The 22855-nt window shown below is 41.4% G+C and overlaps 2 protein-coding genes across 6 annotated transcripts in view; one reads left to right on the top strand and one right to left on the bottom strand.

Annotated features, from left to right (window-relative positions):
• The first annotated feature begins 307 nt into the window (after positions 1–307).
• On the top strand, positions 308–17414 carry METTL21C (methyltransferase 21C, AARS1 lysine). 2 transcript variants are annotated; one of them, XM_070520125.1, is made up of 5 exons: positions 308–444; positions 2602–2758; positions 6145–6296; positions 8899–9016; positions 9976–17414. In XM_070520125.1, the coding sequence occupies exons 2-5, from the start codon at positions 2629–2631 to the stop codon at positions 10368–10370; spliced, it is 795 nt and encodes a 264-aa protein (XP_070376226.1). In that variant the 5' UTR covers positions 308–444; positions 2602–2628; the 3' UTR covers positions 10371–17414. The 2 variants fall into 2 exon arrangements, 1 of the variants encoding a protein (XP_070376226.1); XR_011506645.1 differs by lacking the exon at positions 308–444 and having other exon boundaries at positions 9976–11954; positions 12222–17413.
• Positions 17415–19542: 2128 nt separating this feature from the next.
• Positions 19543–22855, bottom strand: part of TPP2 (tripeptidyl peptidase 2) — a 76347-nt gene continuing 73034 nt past the window's right edge. For all 4 annotated transcript variants that reach the window (XR_011506643.1, XR_011506644.1, XM_014839439.3 and 1 more), the window contains 2 exons: positions 22267–22386; positions 19543–20473 (listed from right to left, as the gene is read on the bottom strand). Coding sequence is in view for 2 of the 4 variants with exons in the window: in XM_014839439.3 (XP_014694925.1) it covers positions 20384–20473; positions 22267–22386 (210 nt within the window). In the remaining 2 variants the exon portion in view is untranslated. The remainder of the gene's footprint in view (positions 20474–22266; positions 22387–22855) is intronic.

The raw sequence follows: 22855 nt of genomic DNA, 5'->3' as shown, positions 1-22855 counted from the left end.
GCCACAGGAGTTTGGCTAATGAGCACAAAGTCTGCAGGTCCATACAAAACGCCAACTATCCAACTCCTACTTCTTTTGAAAGTGAAATATAAATCTACATTTTATACTACATTACAGCAACTGGATACCATAGAGGACAGCCTCTGTTCTGCTGGAGTAATTTTCTGAATCTTTTGAGGGTGATTCCATTTCACGTTGCAAGGATTGTGTTTGTGTATGTAAGAGAGAGAGAGAGAAAATTGAGAATTGAGAAAGAGAGAAAGAGAGAGGAAATACCAGCAAAGTAATGTGTCTGAATACTGGTGGATAATGCTACCCTAAATAACTTGGACTCCCACTGGCTGGCTTTTGTTCATAAAATGCTAATCCTTTCAGGTGCAGATCTATATAAAACATTGGGGATTAAAGTGTGCACAGAAATCTCAATCTCTTCCGCTACATAAGGTAAAGATATATTTAAACTAACAGTTCAATATTATTTTGAGGTTACTAACAAGGAGTCATTTTAAAAACTCCCCAATTCTTTAGTAAATACTGACATAAGCTATATAACACATGATGTGTGCAACTAATGATGAACACTAGGTAGATTACTGTAGTTATTTTCTAGGTTGCTTTTCAATGCACAGCTGTCTTTGGGAAAAAGTTACTTTCTCATGTCAACTATAATGGTGGGGGAGGGAGGCAATTCATTTCAGGAGGGAAAGTGCCACCTGATGTTTGACTGAAAATGATTCTTTCCTTGCGGGCAAAATGAAGAAACGTCTTAAATTTAATGCGCAGAGTCCTGTGGTGCTGGATGGAAGTCCTGCAGAGTGCTGTAGTGCAGAATATCTCTAGCTTCTTGAGATGATGGCGGTTGAGACTGCATGTGTGAGAGGCTTTGTGTAGATTACTTCTCAATTCCTACACCCACCATGTGAGGCAGGTCTCACCATTATCTACCTTCGCAACAAAGATTGTACATGGCAGAGCCAAGATTCAAGTGCCGGCCCACATCACAGCTCTGAGCCTTCTGCACTGAAGATGCTCTGCGTCTTCATAAACAACCAGTCTGTTGTCTTTTAGCGGGAACAATTAACTTCCTGGAGTTGTAGGAAGGTGCAAGTAATTATCTACAAGAGAAAAACTTCTCCTGCAAAGCACAGACAGGTAGAGCATGCTTGGCTGGTTGATGAATTGGAGAATTGGAGTAAATATTTGACTACTTGATTCCAGAGCCAGTGAAAATGCTAACTTACTTTCACAGCAAAGGCATTTGTTTGAAGTCCTGTGGCACATTAATGTGAGGGACACACAACCTCTCCAGGTGCGGAATGGGATTGTGTTGGCTGTGGGGCTGGCACTCTTCCTTGCGTCTTGTCCGTTTGCTCGGTGGAGTGAGTCAACGCCCAGTGGCTGGATTTCGTGTTGGTTTTTAGGTCAGCTGGCTAGTAGTGGCGTGGCTGATGTGTTTAGCTACTATCCTCAGTGGGCTGAAACAATAAGATGAGGCGACTCTGCACGTGGAGAATAAACTCAGGAGGGTACACGGAAATAAGGAAAATCAATTACATTTTGTGAAAAAGACTAGAAAACGTCATTGACAGCTAAGGATTATGAGTATTTTCAGGGCAAACTAGGGCAGGAAACCCAAGGCTGACGGAAGGCATCTCAAGCTGTGTCCAGCCTCGTGGTTAAGAAGGTAGATTGTGCAGCTGGAGCTCCTGGGTCTGACCCCATCTCTCCCACTGGCCAGCTCTAGGGCTGCTTTTTAACCTCTCTGTGCCTGAATTTCTCTCATCCGAGAGTGGCACAATAATAGTGTCCACTTCACGGGGTTTGTTGTAAGGACTAGATGAATCAATACCCTTAAGGCGCTAGAACGGTCCTTGGCAACAACCCGATGGGTCCTGTGGTCAGGGCAGGTGTTACTATTTTGATGCAGATCAATGATCCCAACAGCCAGGTCGCCTTTTGTGAAACAGGTAGAGTTTTCCTGTGCTGGACGAATCACTTTCGCTCTTCTGTTTCTCGCCCTGGGGGTTAGCGGATATTATTATCCCCTTTTTGCTGATGAGGAAATGGCTCGGAGGGGATTAAGCGAGTTGCCAAGTGTTAGCGTAGGGAGCCAAATCAGGCTCCTGGCTCTCAGCCCCCAGCGCTTTCTACTGTCTTGCGATAAAGCCTCAGATGAAAGGGGAGCAGCCCTATGTTGGTCCAAATCCCAGCTTCTCATCCATGATGTCTTTAACCCCTCAATCCACAAGGTACTCGCAATGGTACTTACTGCTGGACCAGATTTTAAGATTTAGTTCCAGATGCTATTGGCAATACATTTTAGAGTTCAGCCACGTAGTGCCTGTCCTCCGGCTACCATTGCTCTGTTTTTGCATTTCTTCATGCACAGCACAGGTTTGGTCATGTTTGATGGTCTCCCTCCACTTTGCTCTGCAAAACCAGGATGGCAGCTCCTCGGGTGGCCACTTTGCTCGCCTAGGGAACTAAGCTGAAAAGCAGGTGTTCTTTTCGGCTCAGCAGATACTAAAGCGATAAGCTGCACCTTTTAGAGCCTTCCGGGAGATTCAGACAGCCTGGGCTGAGCACCTCGGTCTTGTGCAGTTCTCTCCTCTCCAGCCGGCTCCAATTATGGATGTGTGTCTGAGCTCCGAGCAGCAGCCCGGGCACCTGAACGAAGGACCGAGCACCCCAGATGGCTGGTTAGAGGCGAAGGAGGAGGGGGTGCTCCACGAAGATGGCACCGGTGGACCCCCAGGAGGTAATCTCCTTCTTCCTCACCTCAACACCTCTTTTCCTGGTGATGGCATTTTCCGGTGGGCTTCAGTGACAAGAATTTCCATTTCCTTTTAACTCTAGATTTTTCCAATAATGAAGCGTGGTAGAAAAATGCCTTTATACAAGCATAAGCATAGCATTAAAAGTAATCCTATTTTTTATTATTTACTTATCAAAGTCCACAAATTTGTTTTATCTTGTGTGTAAATCTCAGATTTTTATATTTTTTGTAACAAAAACTTTTAAAAAGAAACAAAATCTAGATTCATTTCTGCTTTTTTCTAAAATTTATTCCTAGCCCAATGCCATACAGTGGATCCTTGTAAATCGAAGTGTAGCTTCTCATTAAGACAATGTAACCCTTAAGGCTGCCTTTCTGGACAGGGACTCAGTAGTAAATAGATAATAGACATAACAAATGCTGTCATAAAGTCCAGGATAGAGCATTTGAAACTCCTACAATCATTTAACATGGTAAAATTTGGTTCCAACGCTACTAAGATGTTACTTATTTTTACTAAACTTTTTACACAAAAACGCAACTCTACCTACCTCTAAAATCTGATCTCTCTAAAACTATCAGGCTAGCATATATACAATACATGAAAATATTTAATGCACAATAAACATAAATTTCTGTATCTTAGTAGAATGTAAAGGGTCTTATAGGAGAATATTTATATGCCCATGTTTCTTTACATTGTTGATTGGGGAAGTATAACCGTCAGCTTATTATTTGTTGGTTTATTTCCCTGTGAAATGAGCCATTCAAAATCAGTCCATTGACATTTCCTACAGTCCCAAGAGAAAAATAAGTCCCCAGTTGGTGATACGTGGGAGGAGGGAAGGAGGAACAGTCTGGGTCATCCTGAGGGTGGGGGGAGGAAAGGCTGCAGGAGTTGGCACGAGTCCCTGATGGTCTGGCTGCTCTGAGTCACCTACTGCAGTGAGGAAAGCCTCAGAGGAAAGGAGAGAAGCCCTGTACCGACTCCTGGTACCGACCAGTCTGTACCAGCTCCTCAATTTCAGGAATTTTGTGAGCTGGTTGTTAAAAATGGCCCTTACTGACATTTAAGTTATATATACTTAGATTTAAATAGATTATATAAAAGGCAAAAGTATAGGACAAAATGCAAGTAATAAATACGACTCATCGTGAATCATTTTACGATAATCTATGCTATTGAGGCTATTGACGTCCATTGTATCCGTGTGGCAGAAACACCACGTGAGGGTGTGCTGCTGCGCATCTTTCCCCAGTGACGTCCCGTGGGTGGTTTGAAATCGCAACAGTGGGAGTATTTACACCAGGGTAATCGTCAAACCCTACGAATCAGTGCAGCTTCTCCTCACCCCAAACTGGTTCTTAAACATTTACCGGCATGTGGAGGTCCGTTCCTTTGCCTTCTTATTGTCTCCGAAACAGAATTCAGAGTCAACCACTGGTACTCAGTCCTGTGGGGGAAGCTGGGTCATTCATAAATATTGGGTTCGCATTGTTAGATGTCAGTGGTTTCCCATAATAAGAGTAGGCCAGGGCCACAGGTCTCCTTCCCTCCCCTGCAGCCCCCCCACGGCCCCCACCAGGACATGTGACAGGAAAGGACAGTGTCTAGGGCTGAATGGGCCACTATTTAGTGGCAGATTCTTGCAAGTTCAGTGAAGACCCAGATCTCTGGAGCTCACCCTTCCGGTTAGGGCAGGAAATTCTCCTTCCGGGGTGGAATACACTAAATCGGAACCTGGGGCCCAGAGCAGTGCTCTGAAGAGCTGTGGACATCCGTCATGCGAGTTTACAAACCAGTCCCTTTGCTCACGCTGTGGTCAAAGACTGTTTTGACACTTTTTTGTAAAATGAATTTCTAGAAAAACAAAATGAAAATACATACAAAACACAAGACACGTTTCTTTGTAATTAGATTCAAAAGACATGGCCAAATTATTATAAACATTTCTTTTTTTTTTTAAAAGATTTTATTTTTTTTTTCCTTTTTCTCCCCAAAGTCCCCCAGTACATAGTTGTATATTCTTCGTTGTGGGTCCTTCTAGTTGTGGCATGTGGGATGCCACCTCAGCATGGCTTAATGAGCAGTGCCATGTCTGCGCCCAGGATTCGAACTGACGAAACACTGGGCTGCCTGCAGCAGAGCGCGTGAACTTAATCACTCGGCCACGGGGCCGGCCCCTGTTGTAAGCATTTCTAAATGCTTACTCCAAACTTCTGTGCTTTTTCACTGTGAACTTCTTCTAAAAGGTTTGCAGGGCAACAGCACAGAACTGCTCTGGTGCACGTGGAAATCAGTGCTACTGAACTGGCCTGTCGGACCTGCCTCGGAGGGGTGCATTGCACTCTTGATTAGGTTTCTTCAAAGGCCCGTTACCCTTCACCCTGTATTCCTGCCCTCCACCCCTGTCTCCTCCTCTCCCAACTTAAGTGTATACGTGTTTCTGGTGAGAGCACCTCAAACGTTAACTGACTGCTCCTTTCTGCTATTTTCCAAAGCCCACATTCCACCCATGGTTAAAAATGTCCTGGGCGTATCTCAGGCAACAACAGCAGGTTTCAAGCAGGTTTCCCCCACAAGCTCCTCGCTGCTAATTCCTTCTCCCCACTGGTACCAACAGCTTCTCCTCTTCTGCTGACGGCCCCTAAGTGTGCCTGCTCAGCACCTTATTCCTGACATTTTTACTCCCTGTTCTTTTCACTCTGAAACACTCTGCAAAGCCTTCAAGAACTTGTGCTTCTGTGATGTCAGCCCTGATCAGGCGCTCTTTTCCTCTCATTTTATATGATATTTGAGAGCTGCAAGAGTGGGTCATGAGAGTAAAGGAGTATTTAAAGCAATAGTAACTTAATACCCAGAGCTCATCTGACAACCTCCCCCAGGACTGTGGAGCTGGCTCTTCTTTGGGTGACCTGTACCTTTTGAGGAGCAGTTGTAGGAAGGGTTTAAGGAGCATGCTCCAGCCAACATGTGGGAATGTTACTTCACTTCAAGACCTAAAAATAGGCAGGTTCATGTTTGCCTAGGTCTTCCTTCTCCAGACAGCTCATTCGTGCCATTCGGCTAATAAGCTATCTTCCCCCTGTCGTCAAAACAGAGGGTAGGATGGAGCCACTCCTCGCCCATCCTCTCCTAAACACAGGAAAGGACCCAGGGCAGCCTTTGGTATTTCATCATATTGTAAAAATGTCACATCTGAATCCACGTCCCTGTCACCCCATATCATTCAGTTTTGTGCCCATTTGCTGGCATTATCCCCTTTTTGTGGGAAGATTGCTCAACCTGTTCCCCTCCTGCCATTTGTACCTCGTGTACACTCACACTGGATCAACAAATCATGGAATCTACTTTCTCTGCCCCACAGAGTCTAACAAGATAGAACCATCTCTTCAGAGTCTCCAGAAATTTGTTCCTACTGATTATGCCAGCTACACTCAGGAGCACTATCTGTTTGCAGGCAAGAAGATTGTCATTCAAGAATCGATAGAGAGTTACGGAGCGGTGGTGTGGCCAGGGGTGAGAAAACCGTTACATTTGGGATGTCAGGATTTCTGAGGACCATAATAACAATTTCGTTCATCTGTGTTGCCCTGGATGATTTGCCAAGTGCTTTTGCATTCTGTGCTTCTCCAACTGACGGGCAATTCTCAGCCCCTAGAGGATTGGGTGGTGTGCTCAGGCTCCGCAAAAACGCAGCATGTCTCTCAGAAGCATTCCTTTCCTCTATGCTATGTTTCTTGAAACATTATTTTTTACATTAAAATAAACTTGAATATATCAGGAAGCAAGATGAAAGTTCATATGAAACATTATGAAATTGAATTGAAGTCATATGAATGAATTGAATTCATATAAATTGTTAGCATGGATGTGAATCATTTTGGGTTCATGTTAAAATGCAGGTTCAGATTCAGCAGGTCTGGGGGCCTGTGCGTCTGCATTTCTTGCATGCTCCCAGGCAATGCAGACCTGCGGTCAAGGGACCGCACACTGAGACATCATGATTACAGGTTCCGTGGTGCTTCCTCACGGCCATCTGGGCTACTGGGGGCAAGTGAGAGGGGAGAAGAAGGAGGGGGGAGAGGGGAGGGAGGGACAAAGGGCTCCAGGCTCTCAGAGCTCTACCCTCTTCTCCCCCTAACTAAGGAAGCTTGATCTCTGCGCATTATGCATATAAGTTTGATTTCCTTCAAACAAAGGCTTTTCTTTAGCTTAACAACAAGTTTGAAAACCACCAAACGACTCCACAGCTTCCTATTATAGTATGTCTGGCAAATGGACCACTATAGCAGGGGTATCAGAGATCAGGAACGGAGAAAGAGCAGTGGTCCACCGGCCTGTTTCATTTTTAATAAGGCCTCAGGCTTTCATGCACCAAACGCTGGCCTCTCTTGGGACCTCAGTTTCCTGAAAGCTGCAAAAAAAGGGGGTTATGTAAAGTGGGAGGACACACTTTTCCTGTGTGACTTCATGCTGTGAGAGAGGTCACTTGGAGGAGTTTGCTGCGAGGCCTGAGGAGCGGGTGGGGACTTTGCAGAGAGCATTGGGTGGGCTGGTCTCTGCCAGCGGTGAGGGAGGAAGCCTGGGGGTCTCTTCAGAAAAGCCCTCAAAGCATATGTCCTCTCGATGGCCCCAGGTGACACTCTTCCTAATACTGAAACCCCCACAGAGGAAATAATTATCCTTGCTCCTCAAGAACCAATAGACTCCTTTCCTCACAACCTCCCGTCCCGCCCCAGAGCTCCTTGCAGTGGGCAGCACTTTGCTGCTGTCTCACCTGCTGCCCCTTGCCTGGTGTGTCGCCCCCTCCTTGTGTGTGGTCACTCATCCTTCAACATGCACGTCACCTGTCACTGGGCTTCCCCTGAGTACCCGGTAGTGCCTCCTGCAGGCCTCTTACCTCCCTGTCCCCCACTGTCGTGCAGTTTAGAATCAGTTTACAGGCCCCTTGCCCCACCCACACTGAGTCCCTTGAGAGGAGAGATGACCATGTCATGCTGGTCTTGGCGTGTGACTGCTCAGTATGAACAGAGGAGGATGAGAGGGAGTGACCTATGGGGTTAGTTTGCTCCGGATCCTGCCACGGGCCATCGTGAGAGCAGCATGTCTCAAATAATCCTGGCTGCCCCCCTCTGCAGCCAGGCTCAAAATAGAAAGTGGGGTCATAACGAGTCCTGAGCATCTGTAGGAAGATGCAGGCTAAAAGTGTACACAATCTAGAGAGTTCGATTTGTTTTTCCATCTCAGTGTTCACATTCCCAACTCAAGTAATTTCCTCGTGCACGACTTCCCCCAGGCCCTCGGATCCATGACATCGCTAACTGCTACCCTGTTGGCATAAAAGTGAACACCTCATGAATCAGTGAAAATTGCATATCCTTTATCTCTTCTAAAAAGGTTAAGAAGGTGGAGGCAGAAGAGAACGAATAAAGAAGGAAAGGGACATTTGATTTTCTGTATAAAAAGCTACCTTAACTTATTCACATATAATATGTTTTTTAACATCTCTCTGCTAATACTCAAAGACTGGTCCACAGGTCAGCAGCATTGACATCACCTGGTGGCTTGTTGGAAATGCAGTCTTGAGCCCCCAGACCTACTGCACGAGGATGTGCCTCTTTAACCAGGCCCCGGAGGATCTGCGCGTGCACTGAAGTTTGAGAAGCACTGTTCTGAGCACTAAGTCAAAGCCCTAACCAGCCTGGGTTTTGATAAAGGAGTCAGGAGGCAGGTGTTGAAGAAATCTATGCAGCAACATTCTTAAAGCAGGTGGAGGCCTGACATGAATAAACCAGAGGAAGAAGTTGCTGTTCTTTAGGCTTCCTTTCACAGATTTGTAAGAGCTCAGCTGATCTTCCTATTTCTGGAGATTGACCCAGAGTCTTCTGATATAGGCAATTTAACAAATCTGTTTCTCCAGTTCCTTTGATGCATATTGTAACATTCATATTCCAGAGGTCAGAATATGGCATTGAATGTATATTTTGATTCTTACGAACCCCTCAATAAACTGACACTATCAATAAGATGTCTTTTAGAATTTAACTCGGGGTGGGGAAGGGGATCTCCTGGTTTCCAATGTTCCAATGCCCAGGTGACAACTGCAAATGTTTTTTAGGCAACGGCTCTGTGTCAGTATTTGGAGGAACACACAGAGGAACTGAATCTCCAAGATGCTAAAATACTTGAAATTGGTGCTGGACCAGGCCTTGTTTCCATTGTGGCCAGTATTTTAGGTTTGTGTGTTTGTTTCTTCCTGACCTTGTTTCAAAAGACCTTTACTGTGACAACAATGACAGTGAGTGCTTACTGTATGACTGGCTCTGGTTTAGGTGCCTGGCCAGGATTTCATTCACTGAATCTCCCCCAAATGTCCCCCTAAGCTGTTATCCCAGAAATGAGATAATCGCATCTTAGAGAGGTTAAGGAACTTGCTCAGTCCACTGATCCCCGTGTGATGAAGCTGAAGTTCTGGAGCTGTGACCCCTGAATCCCTGTTGTAGACACTATGTTCTATTATGTCCTGCTTTGGGCTGCAACTAAGATTTTAAAGAAAATAAGTGTGTTAATATAAGATGAAGACAGATTTATACCCCAAATGCAGGTTGTGAGTTCCTGGGCTACTGGGCAAGAAGTGGGTATAAAGCTGGCATACTTCTGCCTACACTCTTACAGTTCTTCTGTTAAAACCAATCTGGAAATACGCTGATCTACTTTGTGAACCGTAGTCACTAGCTTTAAAAGGCCTAAGAATTAATTTAACGATGTTAGGCAGCGGGGAAAGTCATGCAAAATGGATTATCCTTTGTGGAAAGAACTGGGTGCTGAACGCTTCATATAAGAGAAAAACAAGATCTTCAAACAAATACAATTTTAGAAGGAAGAACATTATGAATTATTAATATAATAATGCTAGGAATCTTAGTATGTTTAGCTAATTATCCAGAAATCTCCCAACATTGCACCGCTGTTTAACTTACAGTGTTGGCTGCCACACATCTTGCAGTGCACAGGGCAGGGCTCCCCACGAGAAAGAATTATCCAGCCAGAATTATGTCAAAGATGTCCAGCCCATTTGTCAATAGCCAAGGCTGAGAAGCCCAGTTCTATTTCTGTGTTTCTCCCTGAGAGTGTATGTCCACTGTGGCTGCCCAAATGTTTCTAGGTAATTACAATTTTTCTCTTTCTCTCTTAGGAGCTCAAGTCACAGCAACGGATTTGCCTGATGTCCTAGGAAACCTTCAATACAATCTTTTAAAGAACACACTAAAATGTACAGCACATCTGCCTGAAGTGAAAGAACTGGTGTGGGGAGAGGGCTTGGAACAAAACTTCCCCAAGTCAAGTTTTTATTACGATTACGTTCTGGCCTCTGACGTGGTCTACCACCATTACTTCCTGGACAAGCTGCTCACCACCATGGTGTACCTTTGTCAGCCAGGGACGGTGTTGCTTTGGGCAAACAAGTTCAGATTCAGCACCGATTATGAATTTTTAGATAAATTCAAGCAAGTTTTTGATACAACACTCTTGGCCGAATTTCCAGAGGCATCAGTCAAACTTTTTAAAGGAACACTAAGATGGGACTAAATTAAACAAATGTCTCTCAAAACATTAGTGTGTCTTTTGAGCAGTGTTAGAAATTGTATTGTTAATAAAAGACTTCTTTTATAAGATTGAGAAGATAGTGCATAAAAATAACTCATATGCCTAGAATAGATATAACTCAGTATCACAGCCGCTTTCCAGACTAACCTATTTAAGATTATCTGGTTCATCTAAACATTCGGAAAGAATAACATGAAAACAGAAAAGTAGCTTTGTTGGCTTCCAAAAGTTTAATAAATTTGACAAGAATAAATTAATACACAAGTGGGTTTCCCCTTGTTATTTCTGCTGTAGATCACGGTTTTAAACTTGTCAATATACTTTTGTCACATGATGTTGGAAACTGAGCTTGACAGCGTCCTTGTGCCTTAATTTGAAGAAGCTGCTTATATGCATTTTAACTGTAGCAAAGGGAGAGAATACTGAGTGACAGGAAACAGTTACAGGCTTAACATTGATTAAAAGTGAAAAATACCAAAACAGGGCTGGAATGAGGAAATGGATGTTGTCTTAGGAACTTCTTAGGAGAAGTTACTCTACAAATACTCTCCTTTTGTGTCAGTTGTCTAGGACCACTTCAAGTTAGATTTCTGGATTGTCTGCTTTTTTTTTTAATAACTGATCTATAATTAAAATTCTTGGAAAAGTAGGAAAGAATGGACTTTTTGTTTGTTCTCATAAAGGAAGGCTACAAAACAATGTAAAACAAACATCATAATTATAAAATGTTAAAGGCTTCTCCTTTGAGACAGGGGAAGAATGAAAAGTTCCAGCTAATGCCATTTCTCCACATTTTACTAGAGATTTTAGTCAATGTTGTAAAGGAAGGGAAAGAAATAAAACCTGTAAATTCAGAATGGAAGGAATAAAAGCAACACTGTTCCTGGATGATACGACTGTCGTTTACATAAGACAGGCCAGCAAACTTTCTCTTGAAAGGGCCAGATGACAAATACTTTAGGCTTTACAGGCTACATACTGTTTGTGCAGAATTTTTTTTTTTTTTACAATGATTTATAAAACTGCAAGAACCATTCTTAGCTTGTGGACCCTGTAGAAACAGGCTATGGGTTGATTTGACCTGGAGGCCATAGTTTGCTGACTCCTGAAACTGGGAATAATCTACAATGGAACTATTGGAATTTTTAAGAGTTCAGCAAGGCTGCCAAATGTCAATATATAAAGCTCAATGGTTTTATGAATTCGAACTATAGATAGTTAGAAAATGAAATTTAAGTAACGATATCACTTACAATAGCAATATTAAATACTTAGGATAAATCTAACAAAAGATATACAAGAACTCTACAAAAATGTATAGCCACATTGAGACAAATTAAAGATAACAAGTAAATAGAGAGACACCCCAAGCTTGTGCACCGGAAGACATTATCAAGTTGCCAGTTTTTTCCAAATTGATCAATAGATCACGTGCAGTTTCATGTAATCTTTCTTGTGGATCTTGTCAAACTGATTCTAAAATTATACAAAGATCAAGTCTAAGAAGAGTCAAGGCATTCTTGAAGACGAACCTGGTGGGAAGATTTGCTCTACAAGAAATCAGAGGTATTTTAAAGATGTAGTAATTGAGAAAACAATTAGTATTAGTTGCTAATACTAATACACATTGGTATTTCTTAATACACACACACATTGGTATTTCTTTCTTTTTTTTTTAAAGGAGACACACAGGAGGGAAGGCCAGGTGTTTCCCTGCACAATTTATGTTTAGATGGTCTCATTTTTTTTTTTTTTAAAGATTGGCACCTGAGCTAACATCTGTTGCCAACCTTCTTCTTTGTTTTCTTCTTTCTTTGTTCTTCTATATTCCAGTTGTGAGAGCCTCTGGTTGTGCTATGTGGGACGCCGCCTCAGCACGGCCTAATGAGCGGTGCCATGTCCGTGCCCAGGATTGAAACCGGTGAAACCCTGGGCTGCTGAAGAGGAGTGCATACACTTAACCACTTGGCCATGGGACCCGTCCCTGGTATTTCTTAAACTTTAAAGCCAACTGTAAACCAATTAACATAAGTATCTATGAATTTAAAGGCCAAATAAGCATTCTAGATACAATTCCAAAGATTTAGCTGCCTCTATATTCTCCTTTATTGTTACTGCATATTAGAATTTGAGTCTCTAGGGTATTTATTTAGTGATCAATGTTTTTAAACAGTCTTCAATCTCTCTGGATAGAGATGAAAATTTCTTCTTTCTTTTATGATAAATAATGTGTTCATCAACTAACAGCAAAGTCTATATGGTAAAAGTACTTCCCTGATTTTGAAACTAATACTTGAAAAAATAAGCAGAGGAAATTATTGTGACCCCTACCCCCACCAAAAAAAATAAAGTTCTTGGCCAAGACAAATGCTTTAATTTCCTTCTCTTAAGCAAAGAGAAAGAAAATAAACATGCCTTTCACAATGCCCTCCCTTAGGATATGGAACTTACAAGATCAGGTCCCTAAAAGCAGAAGAAAAGTTGTGGGAAGAGCAGGATATCTTTCATATCCAGATACTGTGTGGCAAGCTCTGATGTTCACGTGGTGATTCCTGATTATTCCACCCAATTCTATGTGCTGCTGCTTCTCTGTCTCTGGTGAGCAAGGGCGGGAAAGACAAGTCAATGTAGAAAACACCAGTTAGTGTAAAGCTCAGTAATCACATCAGCTGATACCAGCATAAGGATGGACAGAGAGGTCAATGGAATAGAAGAGAGTTCAGAAATCAGCCCACACATGTGTGCTCTACTGATTTTTGACAAAGGAGCCAAGGTGATTCAATGGGGGAAAGTACAGTCTTTTAAACCAGTGTGCTACAACAACTGATTATCCATATACAAGACAACGAAGCTTGAACCTTCCTTCCTACATATGTGACAGTTAAACTGAAATGGATCATACACCTAAAGAGTGTTTAAATACTGTTACAATTCTAGAAAAAACATAGGATAAAATGTGTTACTTTGGGCTAGACAAAGATATCTTAGATAAAGACACCAGTAACACAACCCATAAATGAAAAAGAAAGTTAAACTGGACCTTATCAAAATTGAAAACTTTTGCCCTTCGGGGCCGGCCCCATGGCCAAGCAGTTAAGTTTGTGCGCTCCACTTCTGGGGCTGGGGTTTCATGGGTTAGAATCCTGGGTGTGGACATGGCACCCCTCATGAGGCCATGCTGAGGCGGCATCCCACATGCCACAATTAGAAGGACCCACAACTGCAATATACAACTAGGTACTGGGGGGATTTGGGGAGAAAAAAAAACTTTTGTCCTTCCAAAGACGTCATTAAGAAACACACTGGAAGAAAATATTTGCAAAATATATATCTGATAAAAGACTTTTAGCCAAAATATATAAAAACTCTTACAACTCAACAAGAAGACAGACAACCCAACAGAAAAAATGGGCAAAACTTTTGAAAATTTAAATAGAAACTTTACCAAAGATGATATACAAATATCTAATAAGCTCATTATTTATTAGGGGAATATAAATTAAAACCACAATGAGATCCTCTTACACAACCACTAGAATGGCCAAAGTTAAAAAGGTGACAATACCAAGTGTTGATGAGGTGGTGTAAAATCCGCACCTCTCACACATTGCTGGTGGGAATGTAAAATGGTACAACCACTTAACAGCTTACTGGTTTCTTAAAATGTTAAAAAGAAACTCAGCAATTTCATTCTTATGTATCTACCCAAGATAAATGAAAACACACGCCCACACAGAAGACTTATAAATGAATATTCATAGCAGCATTATTCGTAATAGCCTCAAATATAAAGAATCCAAATGTCCATCAACTTGTGAATGGGTAAACAAAATGTGGTCCATCATACAATGGAATATTGCTCAGAAATAAAAAGGAACGAATAACTGAGAAATTCAAGAACACTACGCCAAGCGAAAGAAGACATAAGACTACATGTTGCCTGATTCCATTTATATGAAATGTATAGAAAAGTCAAACTTGTATAGATAGAAAGCAAAGCATTGGCCGTCTGGGGTTAAGGGTGGGAGTGGAGATTGACTACAAATTCGGAGGAGGGAAATTTTACAGCCAATGGAAATGTTCCAAAACTGGATTGCATTGATGGTTGCACTGCAGACAGTGAACTGTACACTTAAAATTGGTGAATTAAAATGAAATAAAGCAGTTTTTAAAAATTTCATGGTTTGTCCCAAATGTTTTGCAAATTCTCTTTCAAATCTCTTTGAAGGACATGACGTAGAGAAATCTGTTAAGAAAATTATAGCGATGGGACCTGACCCCTAAATTTCTTCCTAGACTTACCAATGGATCGCTTTCACACTCTCAGGACAAAGGGATGTAATGACCATGCTTCTTTTCTTTTCTTTTTTTTCCTCCCCAAAGCCCCAGTGCATAGTTGCATATCCTAGTTGTATGCCATTCTAGTTCTATGTGGGACGCCACCATAGCATGGTTTGATGAGTGGTGTGTAGGTCTGCAGCTCAGGCCACTGATGCGGAGTGCATGAACTTAACCACTTGGCCACAGGGCCGGCCCCTCATTTTCTAAATGGATAGAGGCCTGCCCTTTTAGAAATCTGGACTGATTGCCATTATAAAGAATCTTTGTCTTTAAACTTTTACTATAGAAAAGTTTACATATATATAAAAAGTAGACAAATTTAAATATGTGCAGTTCATTGTATGGCAACTATAGCTCAATAATGCTGTTTAAATAAGTAGATGAAAGTATGATGAATCCTCATCCCCATATGAATTTTCATCTCATGGCAAATCTCATTTCACAGATACTTCCACCTCTCTCTCTGCTCCTATATTAACTTAAAGCAAACAACAGACACACCCTTCCTTCTGTATATTCTGTTCATATCTATATAAGACACAAAACCATAATACTATTATCACATCTAAAATACATTTTATATAAAATTTTTATCTTAAAAAATTTAAAATTATTCATATATTAAAAAATCCAGTGTTCCAATTTCCAATTGTCTCATAAATTTCATGAAATTTATTTTTAGAGTTTGAATCAGGACTCAAAGAAGGTCCACGTTTGATTAAATGATTGATCGGCATGTCTCAATTCTTGTAATCAACAGGTTCTCCTTCCATCTTGCTTTTTCCTCTTGCCACTTAACTTGTTGAAGAAGCCGAGCTGTCTGTCTTGTAGCATTTTTTTTTTTTGAGAAAGATTATCCCTGAGCCAGAATCTGCTGCCAATCCTCCTCTTTTTGCTGAGGAAGACTGGCCCTGAGCTAACATCCGTGCCCATCTTCCTCTACTTTATATGTGGGACGCCTACCACAGCATGGCTTGCCAAGTGGTGCCATGTCTGCACCCGGGATCTGAACCGGCTGACCCCAGGCCGCAGAAGCAGAATGTGCACACTTAACTGCTGTGCCAGAGGGTTGGCTCCGGTCTTGTAGCATTCCTGCCTGCTGCATTATGCTGACTGCATCACCAGGGTATCCTTTCATACGTCCCTCTAGTGTCTGTTCTTCCTGTAAATTGTACATTTCAGTGACTCGGGCTGGGAACCAGCCAAGCCAAGCCCAGCTTAAATCAAACTCCACCCAAGTTACACTCTGAGCGAAAAGCAATGATTGTTGTTGGAAACCACTGGGTTTTAGGTAGCTTGGCACATAGAATCACTGAGACATACGTTAGTAACTTTTAAAATCATACATAAAATGAGATATTTCCCATTGCTTTGTATTCTAGTCACGTTTTGGATATGACCTGGCATGGTCAGATTCTGGGATGAATTTGGTTTACACGATTGGAAATGCAGGCAGGCCCACCTGCATAGTGAAAACTGTGGCATCTGGCCTTGATACTGCAACTGTAGCCACTCATGTTTGACCCTCAAGAGGACATGACTTGAATCAATCATACACTTGTTTGTTAATTCTTTGAAATCCTCTCACAAAAGCAGGGGTTCTAAATAAAATGCAAACACCACCTTCGCAGAATAGGGTGTGGCCTGTCGTCTCCTGGTGGGACAGCCCAAGCCCTTGTGTTAGGGCAGTAGTTACACCTTCCTTCTCTTTCCTAGTGTCCTTTTTCAATTATTACTAATGTAGTTTTCTCTTCTTGTTAACTACGCTCAGACTAATGGAGCTTAGAGCTTATTTCTTATTTTCTTCTTCCTTAGAAAATTCTCTCGAGTTTTTTCAGAGTGGGAGAATGAAAAGCATTCCTCCTTCCCATCCCTCTACGCATGCCGCTCTGACTTACATCCTACAGGGAAAGACAAAGACATACAGTTTAATGCTGGGCCATTGAGAGTACAGACAATGAAACACTGCTGAGAGAAAGACTCAGTTAACTCAAATTAAATGATTTTTGACTTGGAACAGACATACACCACCTTAATTTTCTTGATGAAAACCATGGCGTCAAGTGATTTGGCTTGTCAGTGCCTGAGTCAGGATTAGTGAGCAGAGACGGGGCTGGGCCGTCCAGCCAACTGGTCTCAGGACATTTCATCATCAGATTTGGTGGGGAGGTGAGGAGGGGACAAGAGTTGGAAGGAGAGGTTTGAGATTCGTGGTGCCTCAGGAGAGGACCAGGCAATGCTCTTCCGGGGCAAAGGGAAGTTATCCTGGGAAGCACCTACTAAGGGAGAAGTGAGAAATCCCGTGATGGCAAAACTCCTATCAGTACAATTGGGAGCTGCCTCCTGTCATTGGAAAAGGGCCCTGGGGCTAGGACTGAGCAAACACCCTGAACCATCTCTACTGTTCTTTACGAAGTGATTGTCACCTAGCTGACTCCCTTGTTTTCAGTGGGTGTGGTGCAAACATTGGCCACCGTTACCAGAAACAGGAAAACTCTCCCTGCCTTTTTAAAGCACCATTTTACCTCCTGCATTAATCTAATCACACAGAAACAGTAACGATTCTACTGTGCACATCTTCTGGAGCTCATTTGGTCCAGCTGTCCCCGTGGGGGCACAGTGTGATCCAGACAGAAAGCAGAAGCTGATGAGGCCACCTCGTGTAAGTGCCCGCAGCTCACAGCATCGCTTACCTAGGGTCCCCTGATGGAACCGGTCTTTCTAGGAATCTCAGTTCAAAGCAGGTTTTGCCAGTCTGTGGGTGCATCTCTAATTTCCATAGCAAACTTAATAATCATCATTCTAAAATTTTATCTGAGACTTTAGCCCTATGGAAAGAGATAAGTAAAAATTACAGACACAGAAGTTCCTGTTATAAAAGAAAACCAGAAGTACTTTAGGGAGCCTTTTTAAAAAACACTTGCCTATAAATTTTCATGCTGTCCTGAACCTCCATTAGTCACTATCTCCCCCCGCAGACACACACCTCTTTTGTCTGCTTTTCACTACCAGTGAGGGAGGGCTGTGAACCCACCAATTCGCAGCACCAGACTGTCAGGCTGCTGTGACCTGGCCTGGCAGGAGAGCTCAGCTGCTTATTACACCTGGAACGCTACACTTTTCTCGAAAAAGAGAGTATATCCAAAACCCGCCATGGGCTTAAGTTGTCCCTCAAATTAAAAAATACAGTGAAAAACCCAAAACCTGAGGAATAAAGTGGGAAATTAGGGAGCTTAGGAATGATGATGCCTTTATGTAAAAATAAGTCATATTTGAAGAATCCTAGAATTTACTGTATCTTGACATAACTCAGAAGGTAGCACTTTGAAACAAAAGTATTACCAGCAAGTTTCTAACCCTAAGATTACATTAAAATTGGATACTAAATTCATGTGCTAAAAAAAGAAAAAGTGTGACATCAGTGAACACGGTGCACCAATTCCTCAGTGAGAAAGCACCTCTGAAAATGCTCTCCTCCATTAAAGCCATGGTAGAACGGGAGAAACAATCAGAAGCAACTTTTTCAAAACTCTGGAAATGAACGAAAGGCACGGAGCAACCTGAGGCATGTTCACTCATGTAAAATGGCTGAGTCTCGGTAAGAGGAGAGCACTTCGTGATGTTTTAACCTGCCCTGACCTGTCCCATCTCCACGGCAGCCTTGAAAACCAGCAGTCTGGCGATCACTGGAGGGGGCTGGAGAGGGTGGGCACTCCTTCAAAGCTCACTCCCAGAGAACTGTCATCATCTGACTTGTCTGGTTGTTCCCAAGAAGACCCCAAGTGCGAGGCCGACTTTAACTGACAGGACTCAGATCTCTCTCAGGCCAAGAAGCCTTTTCCCACGGGGTGTTTGTCTAGATAATCACAGGCAACTCTGTAATTCTGTGGCTGCCTGAGATGGTGAATAACAATTGGGACTCATCAAAAAACTTAAAAGAAAATGCTGGAGAATGAGATGTCCGTAGGGGCTCTGACATATCCCTGGGGATCTAGAAGGCCACACACGTCGTGGGGCTGTGCACATCCTCGGGAAAGACCTGAGAAGGACCCAAGCTCTCCCCTCGGGCTGACCCTGAGCTCTGTGCAAGCAAGCAGCACTAGCCAGGAATGGCAAAACCTGGCTTGTAAAACAGGTTCTATATTTAATAATCAATCAGTCACTCAGTCAGCAGTATGACCTCAGGAAGTCACCCTAGCCTTCCTGAGCTTCTCAATTTCCTTATTGGACTGAAACTGTACATATGGTGACCTGTGTGTGTGTAGGTGAAAGGACGTGTGTTCGTGAGGGAACATGCATGTGGCTGTTCACGGACTTCAGACTCCACATGGCTCAGAAATTGTGTGCAAAATGTTTACATGCATATGTGTATTTCTCCATAAAGGCTCTAACGTTTTCATCAGATAAAGGGGTTAGTTACCCAAAAACCAGTTATAAATGACTAGAGAAGATTACTGGTAGGTCTTTTGCAGTATTAAATCCTAAGGGAACAAGATTTAAAAACCATACAAACACACACACAGACACACACACATGCATTTGCTACAAGTGAGTAGAAGCTTTTTTATATCATCTATGTGTGTCTGTTTATGTTTTGGAGGAAGGTTGAGAGAAGCTAGTAGCCAAAAAGATAGAAACAATAAAAAGTTACACACATAAAAAAGTTAATCACATAATTAGAATTGGAAATATATTTAAATAATTACAAGCCTGTAAGAAACACTATAAAATAATCTCATGTTGAATGTTTTGTCAATGGATTTAATATTTCTGTTCTAACCCCAAATTTTATTCATGAGAAATTAAGACCAACTTTAAGAAGCTTCAATATTCACTTTTATTATTTATAAAAAAATTAAGGTATCAGAGTGATAATGGTGTACTGTAATCTTGGTTTTGCAATTTATTCAGGTGTTTACATTATTTCAACTTTAATAAACATACCATATGTGTATCTTTACAATACCTGAAAAAGATTTAGCTGTCTGGCACTTATACATCTATTATTAATAAGTTCATTCTGATGTTCTGCACGTCAAGAGGATGTTAAAAATGATTGGCCTGAAATAACTCCAAAATGAAGAGTTATTGAAGCAGTTATGCTCCAGCAATTGCCACCCATTTATTTGTGCCGGTTTCATTTTTTTCCCCTTAATTGAATGTAAACGTTTGCCAAAAAAAAATCTGAAAATGAAGTTCTGTTACTTTTTAGTCCAATAAATAATTTCAGCTACGCTTAATGTAGCTTTTTTAAGGCCTTCATACAATTGAAAAAATTAAAGTCAAGCATGTTAAAACCCTGTTCATTTATAAAATAAAAAACAGAATTTTACTGGTTTGCAGTTAAAAGTTATGGTTTAAAACCTATCATGCATGTAATAGCTGCAACCCAACTGAAAGTCCTTGGTGCTGGCAGACAGGGCATGGCCCGGTGCCAGCAATGTGAGGCATTAAGAAAACACCATGATGTCAGAGGTCTCGGTTTACATGTATTAAGCCACACAGCGAATTCTCTGATAAATACACATCATTTTAATAACTGGTATTTGATAGCGGATGAAAACATGCATTAGACTAAAAATGCGACAAATTTGTTTTTATATCCATTCACTATAAAACTTTCTTTTTTAAAATTTAAAGTCCTGGTTCCTATTTTAGAATACACAATAATCAGGAGGATACATGATGGGGAGCCAGTTTTCAGTAAAAGACGCACAATGGGTCCATCCAAGCAGCTTCATCAGCTATAACAAAACACAAGGATATACTATTAAAGAACAGATTTTTCAAGCTCAATCTTTCGGGTACATTCTGAATTAAATATTTAGTAATAATACAGTAGTAGCATGTAAATCTTCCTTCCCCCCAACCCGCCATCAACCCACCCAGCCACCTTCCTTCCTACCAATCACCCTTCCTACCAGCCCACCTGGCCTGGCAGTCATCACCACCCCTGCAACTTTCCTTCTGACTTAACTCACTTGCTTCCTTCCTTCCTACCAGCCTGGTCTCCTTTCATTCATTTTTTCTGAGCACCTACTCTAAGTCCAACACTGTTATAGGCATCAAGGAAACAGCACTGAACAAACTCACTTTTCACTTTCATTTATGGAAATTTATGTTCTACTCAGGAAAACCAAACAATAAGCAAATTAATAAATAGATGAGTAAGTAAAAAAATTGATATATATCATGTATGCAGTAAAAATAGAACTTGACTAGGAAGTGAGATGGTCAAGAAAGGGAGCTCTGAGGAGGTGACATTTAAGTTGAAATTGGAATGACAAGAAAAAACCTACTCTGTAAATGTGGGACAGAACTTCCATGCAGGGGAACAGTCAGGGCCTCTGCTGGGAAAGCGCCTCGCTCTTTCAGCCAGGCCAAGAGGGGTTTGGCGCGGCACAAGCAGAGCGCAAGGGGAGGTGTGATGTGAGATGCGGCTGGAGAGCAGGGCAGGAGCCAGATAACATGGGCCATGTGGGCCGCACTGAGGAGTTTGCATTTCACTTCAAATGTGATGGAGATTCACTGGTAGGTGACTAAAGCCGTCATTTTTGGCTGCTGGGTAGGGAGATCAGGCAGTAGGGGAGCAGAATAGAGAGGAGACAAGTTATAAAACATCGCTTGATGTGAACGTCTAGGTGGATCACTGGTTCACAAATATAAGAGCTGGCAGATTACAGCCTACGTGATGAGAATCACACTAGACATATTGACAATTAGGTCCAGAAAGAGTTCTCTGAACCCATTAAAAGATCTGAAGGCGCTAATTTAAAATGCCTTACGATATGGACTGACTGATGAAGGCACAAAGAAAAGGTCTGGGAGTAACGATAACCTACAGTTTATACTAATTAGAAAAACTCTCCACAGGAACCTACTGGTTAATTTTACATCCAAGGAATACCTTAAATACAGAGATGAATCCCTCGGCTGCACTTGGCCCAACCAACATTCCCCAAGCTCCAGACATCCTTTAGGCCTAAACCAATTATGTGTGTCCAAAGACAGGGCGAGGTCCAAATAATTTCCGTTGAATTCAGTAAGTTTTTACACTTGACAAGCAACTTGTATGGAAAGCTCAACCACAGAATTTCTCTGCATATAATACAATCTTCGGTAAAATAACAAAATGGTCTATCATCTCAAATGAAGACTAAAATCAAATATAAACTCTAATAATAGTTCAACCATTTTAGAATTGAGCCAACACGTATTTAAACTAAATTACCTGTTTCCTTCATAAAGGAAAACTTTGTCTTTTAACTATACAAAATACATGATGCATTTTTGTCTGTTAAAAAACATTTGAGGCTAAATACAGGCTTCCTAGATAGGAGTAAAACATGTTTTAAAAATTTAAATAGCTTACTGACCATGTCTCATGCATTTATTTGATAGTTCACATTACGTTAGAGTACTAATCAGTCAGGATAAAGTCAGTATCGTTACACCACTATCATAAGGCCTTTTAGCTATCTTGTCGCTATGCAATACTGAAACGATACTCAACAGTGACAATTTAAATATCACTTACTTGAATACAATTTTTCCAGTTTTCTTTTGTTGGCTTTTCTTCCACAAGTTTAGTTGCAAATTTAAGGCCTCTCCCATACATTTTATTTACTAATGCATGTTTGTATGCAAATGTCAAAACCTATAACAAAAAACAAGACAAAGCTTACCTATGAAATATTTACATTTTAAGTCATATAGCTTTAATAATGAAAGAGTTAAGGCTGCAACAGAAATGTAGGTTTTAAGATGAAAATGTTACATCAAGTAAGTTTTAAAAAATTTTAAAACAATTAAATCTTCAAAAGAACTAGGTATTCCACAGAACAGATAATTTACTGGGGGGAAGAAAATTATTATGATAAATCACTAGCTGTTAGAATCCATACCAAAACACCTCTTTATGCAAAATAAAGCAAAGCTAACATAAATGATTACAAAACTGCAAATTAAGATAGAAGTACAAAACTATGAAGTCACTATAATTTATCAAAATTGCAAGAGGATAAAAATAAAAAAAAGCATTAGATTATATAAACATGTTAATTTCAACTACTTCCTTTTGTACAAGCTTTGTATCTTTAATTATTGCATCTGTCAGATATACTTGG

Source organism: Equus asinus, chromosome 11 (genome assembly GCF_041296235.1).
Source record: "Equus asinus isolate D_3611 breed Donkey chromosome 11, EquAss-T2T_v2, whole genome shotgun sequence".
NCBI lineage: Eukaryota > Metazoa > Chordata > Mammalia > Perissodactyla > Equidae > Equus > Equus asinus.
The sequence above is the reverse complement of the archived record's forward strand: the minus strand, read 5'-3'. Positions and strand labels throughout refer to the sequence as shown.

What these genes read in the sequence shown, in the direction of transcription:
- METTL21C (XM_070520125.1), top strand. Translation starts at nt 2,629, where the DNA reads ATGGATGTGTGTCTGAGCTCCGAGCAGCAGCCCGGGCACCTGAACGAA. An exon ending in GAGCGGTGGTGTGGCCAGGG is followed by an intron (nt 6,297 to 8,898) that starts GTGAGAAAACCG and finishes AATGTTTTTTAG; the next exon opens with GCAACGGCTCTGTGTCAGTA. An exon ending in CATTGTGGCCAGTATTTTAG is followed by an intron (nt 9,017 to 9,975) that starts GTTTGTGTGTTT and finishes TTTCTCTCTTAG; the next exon opens with GAGCTCAAGTCACAGCAACG.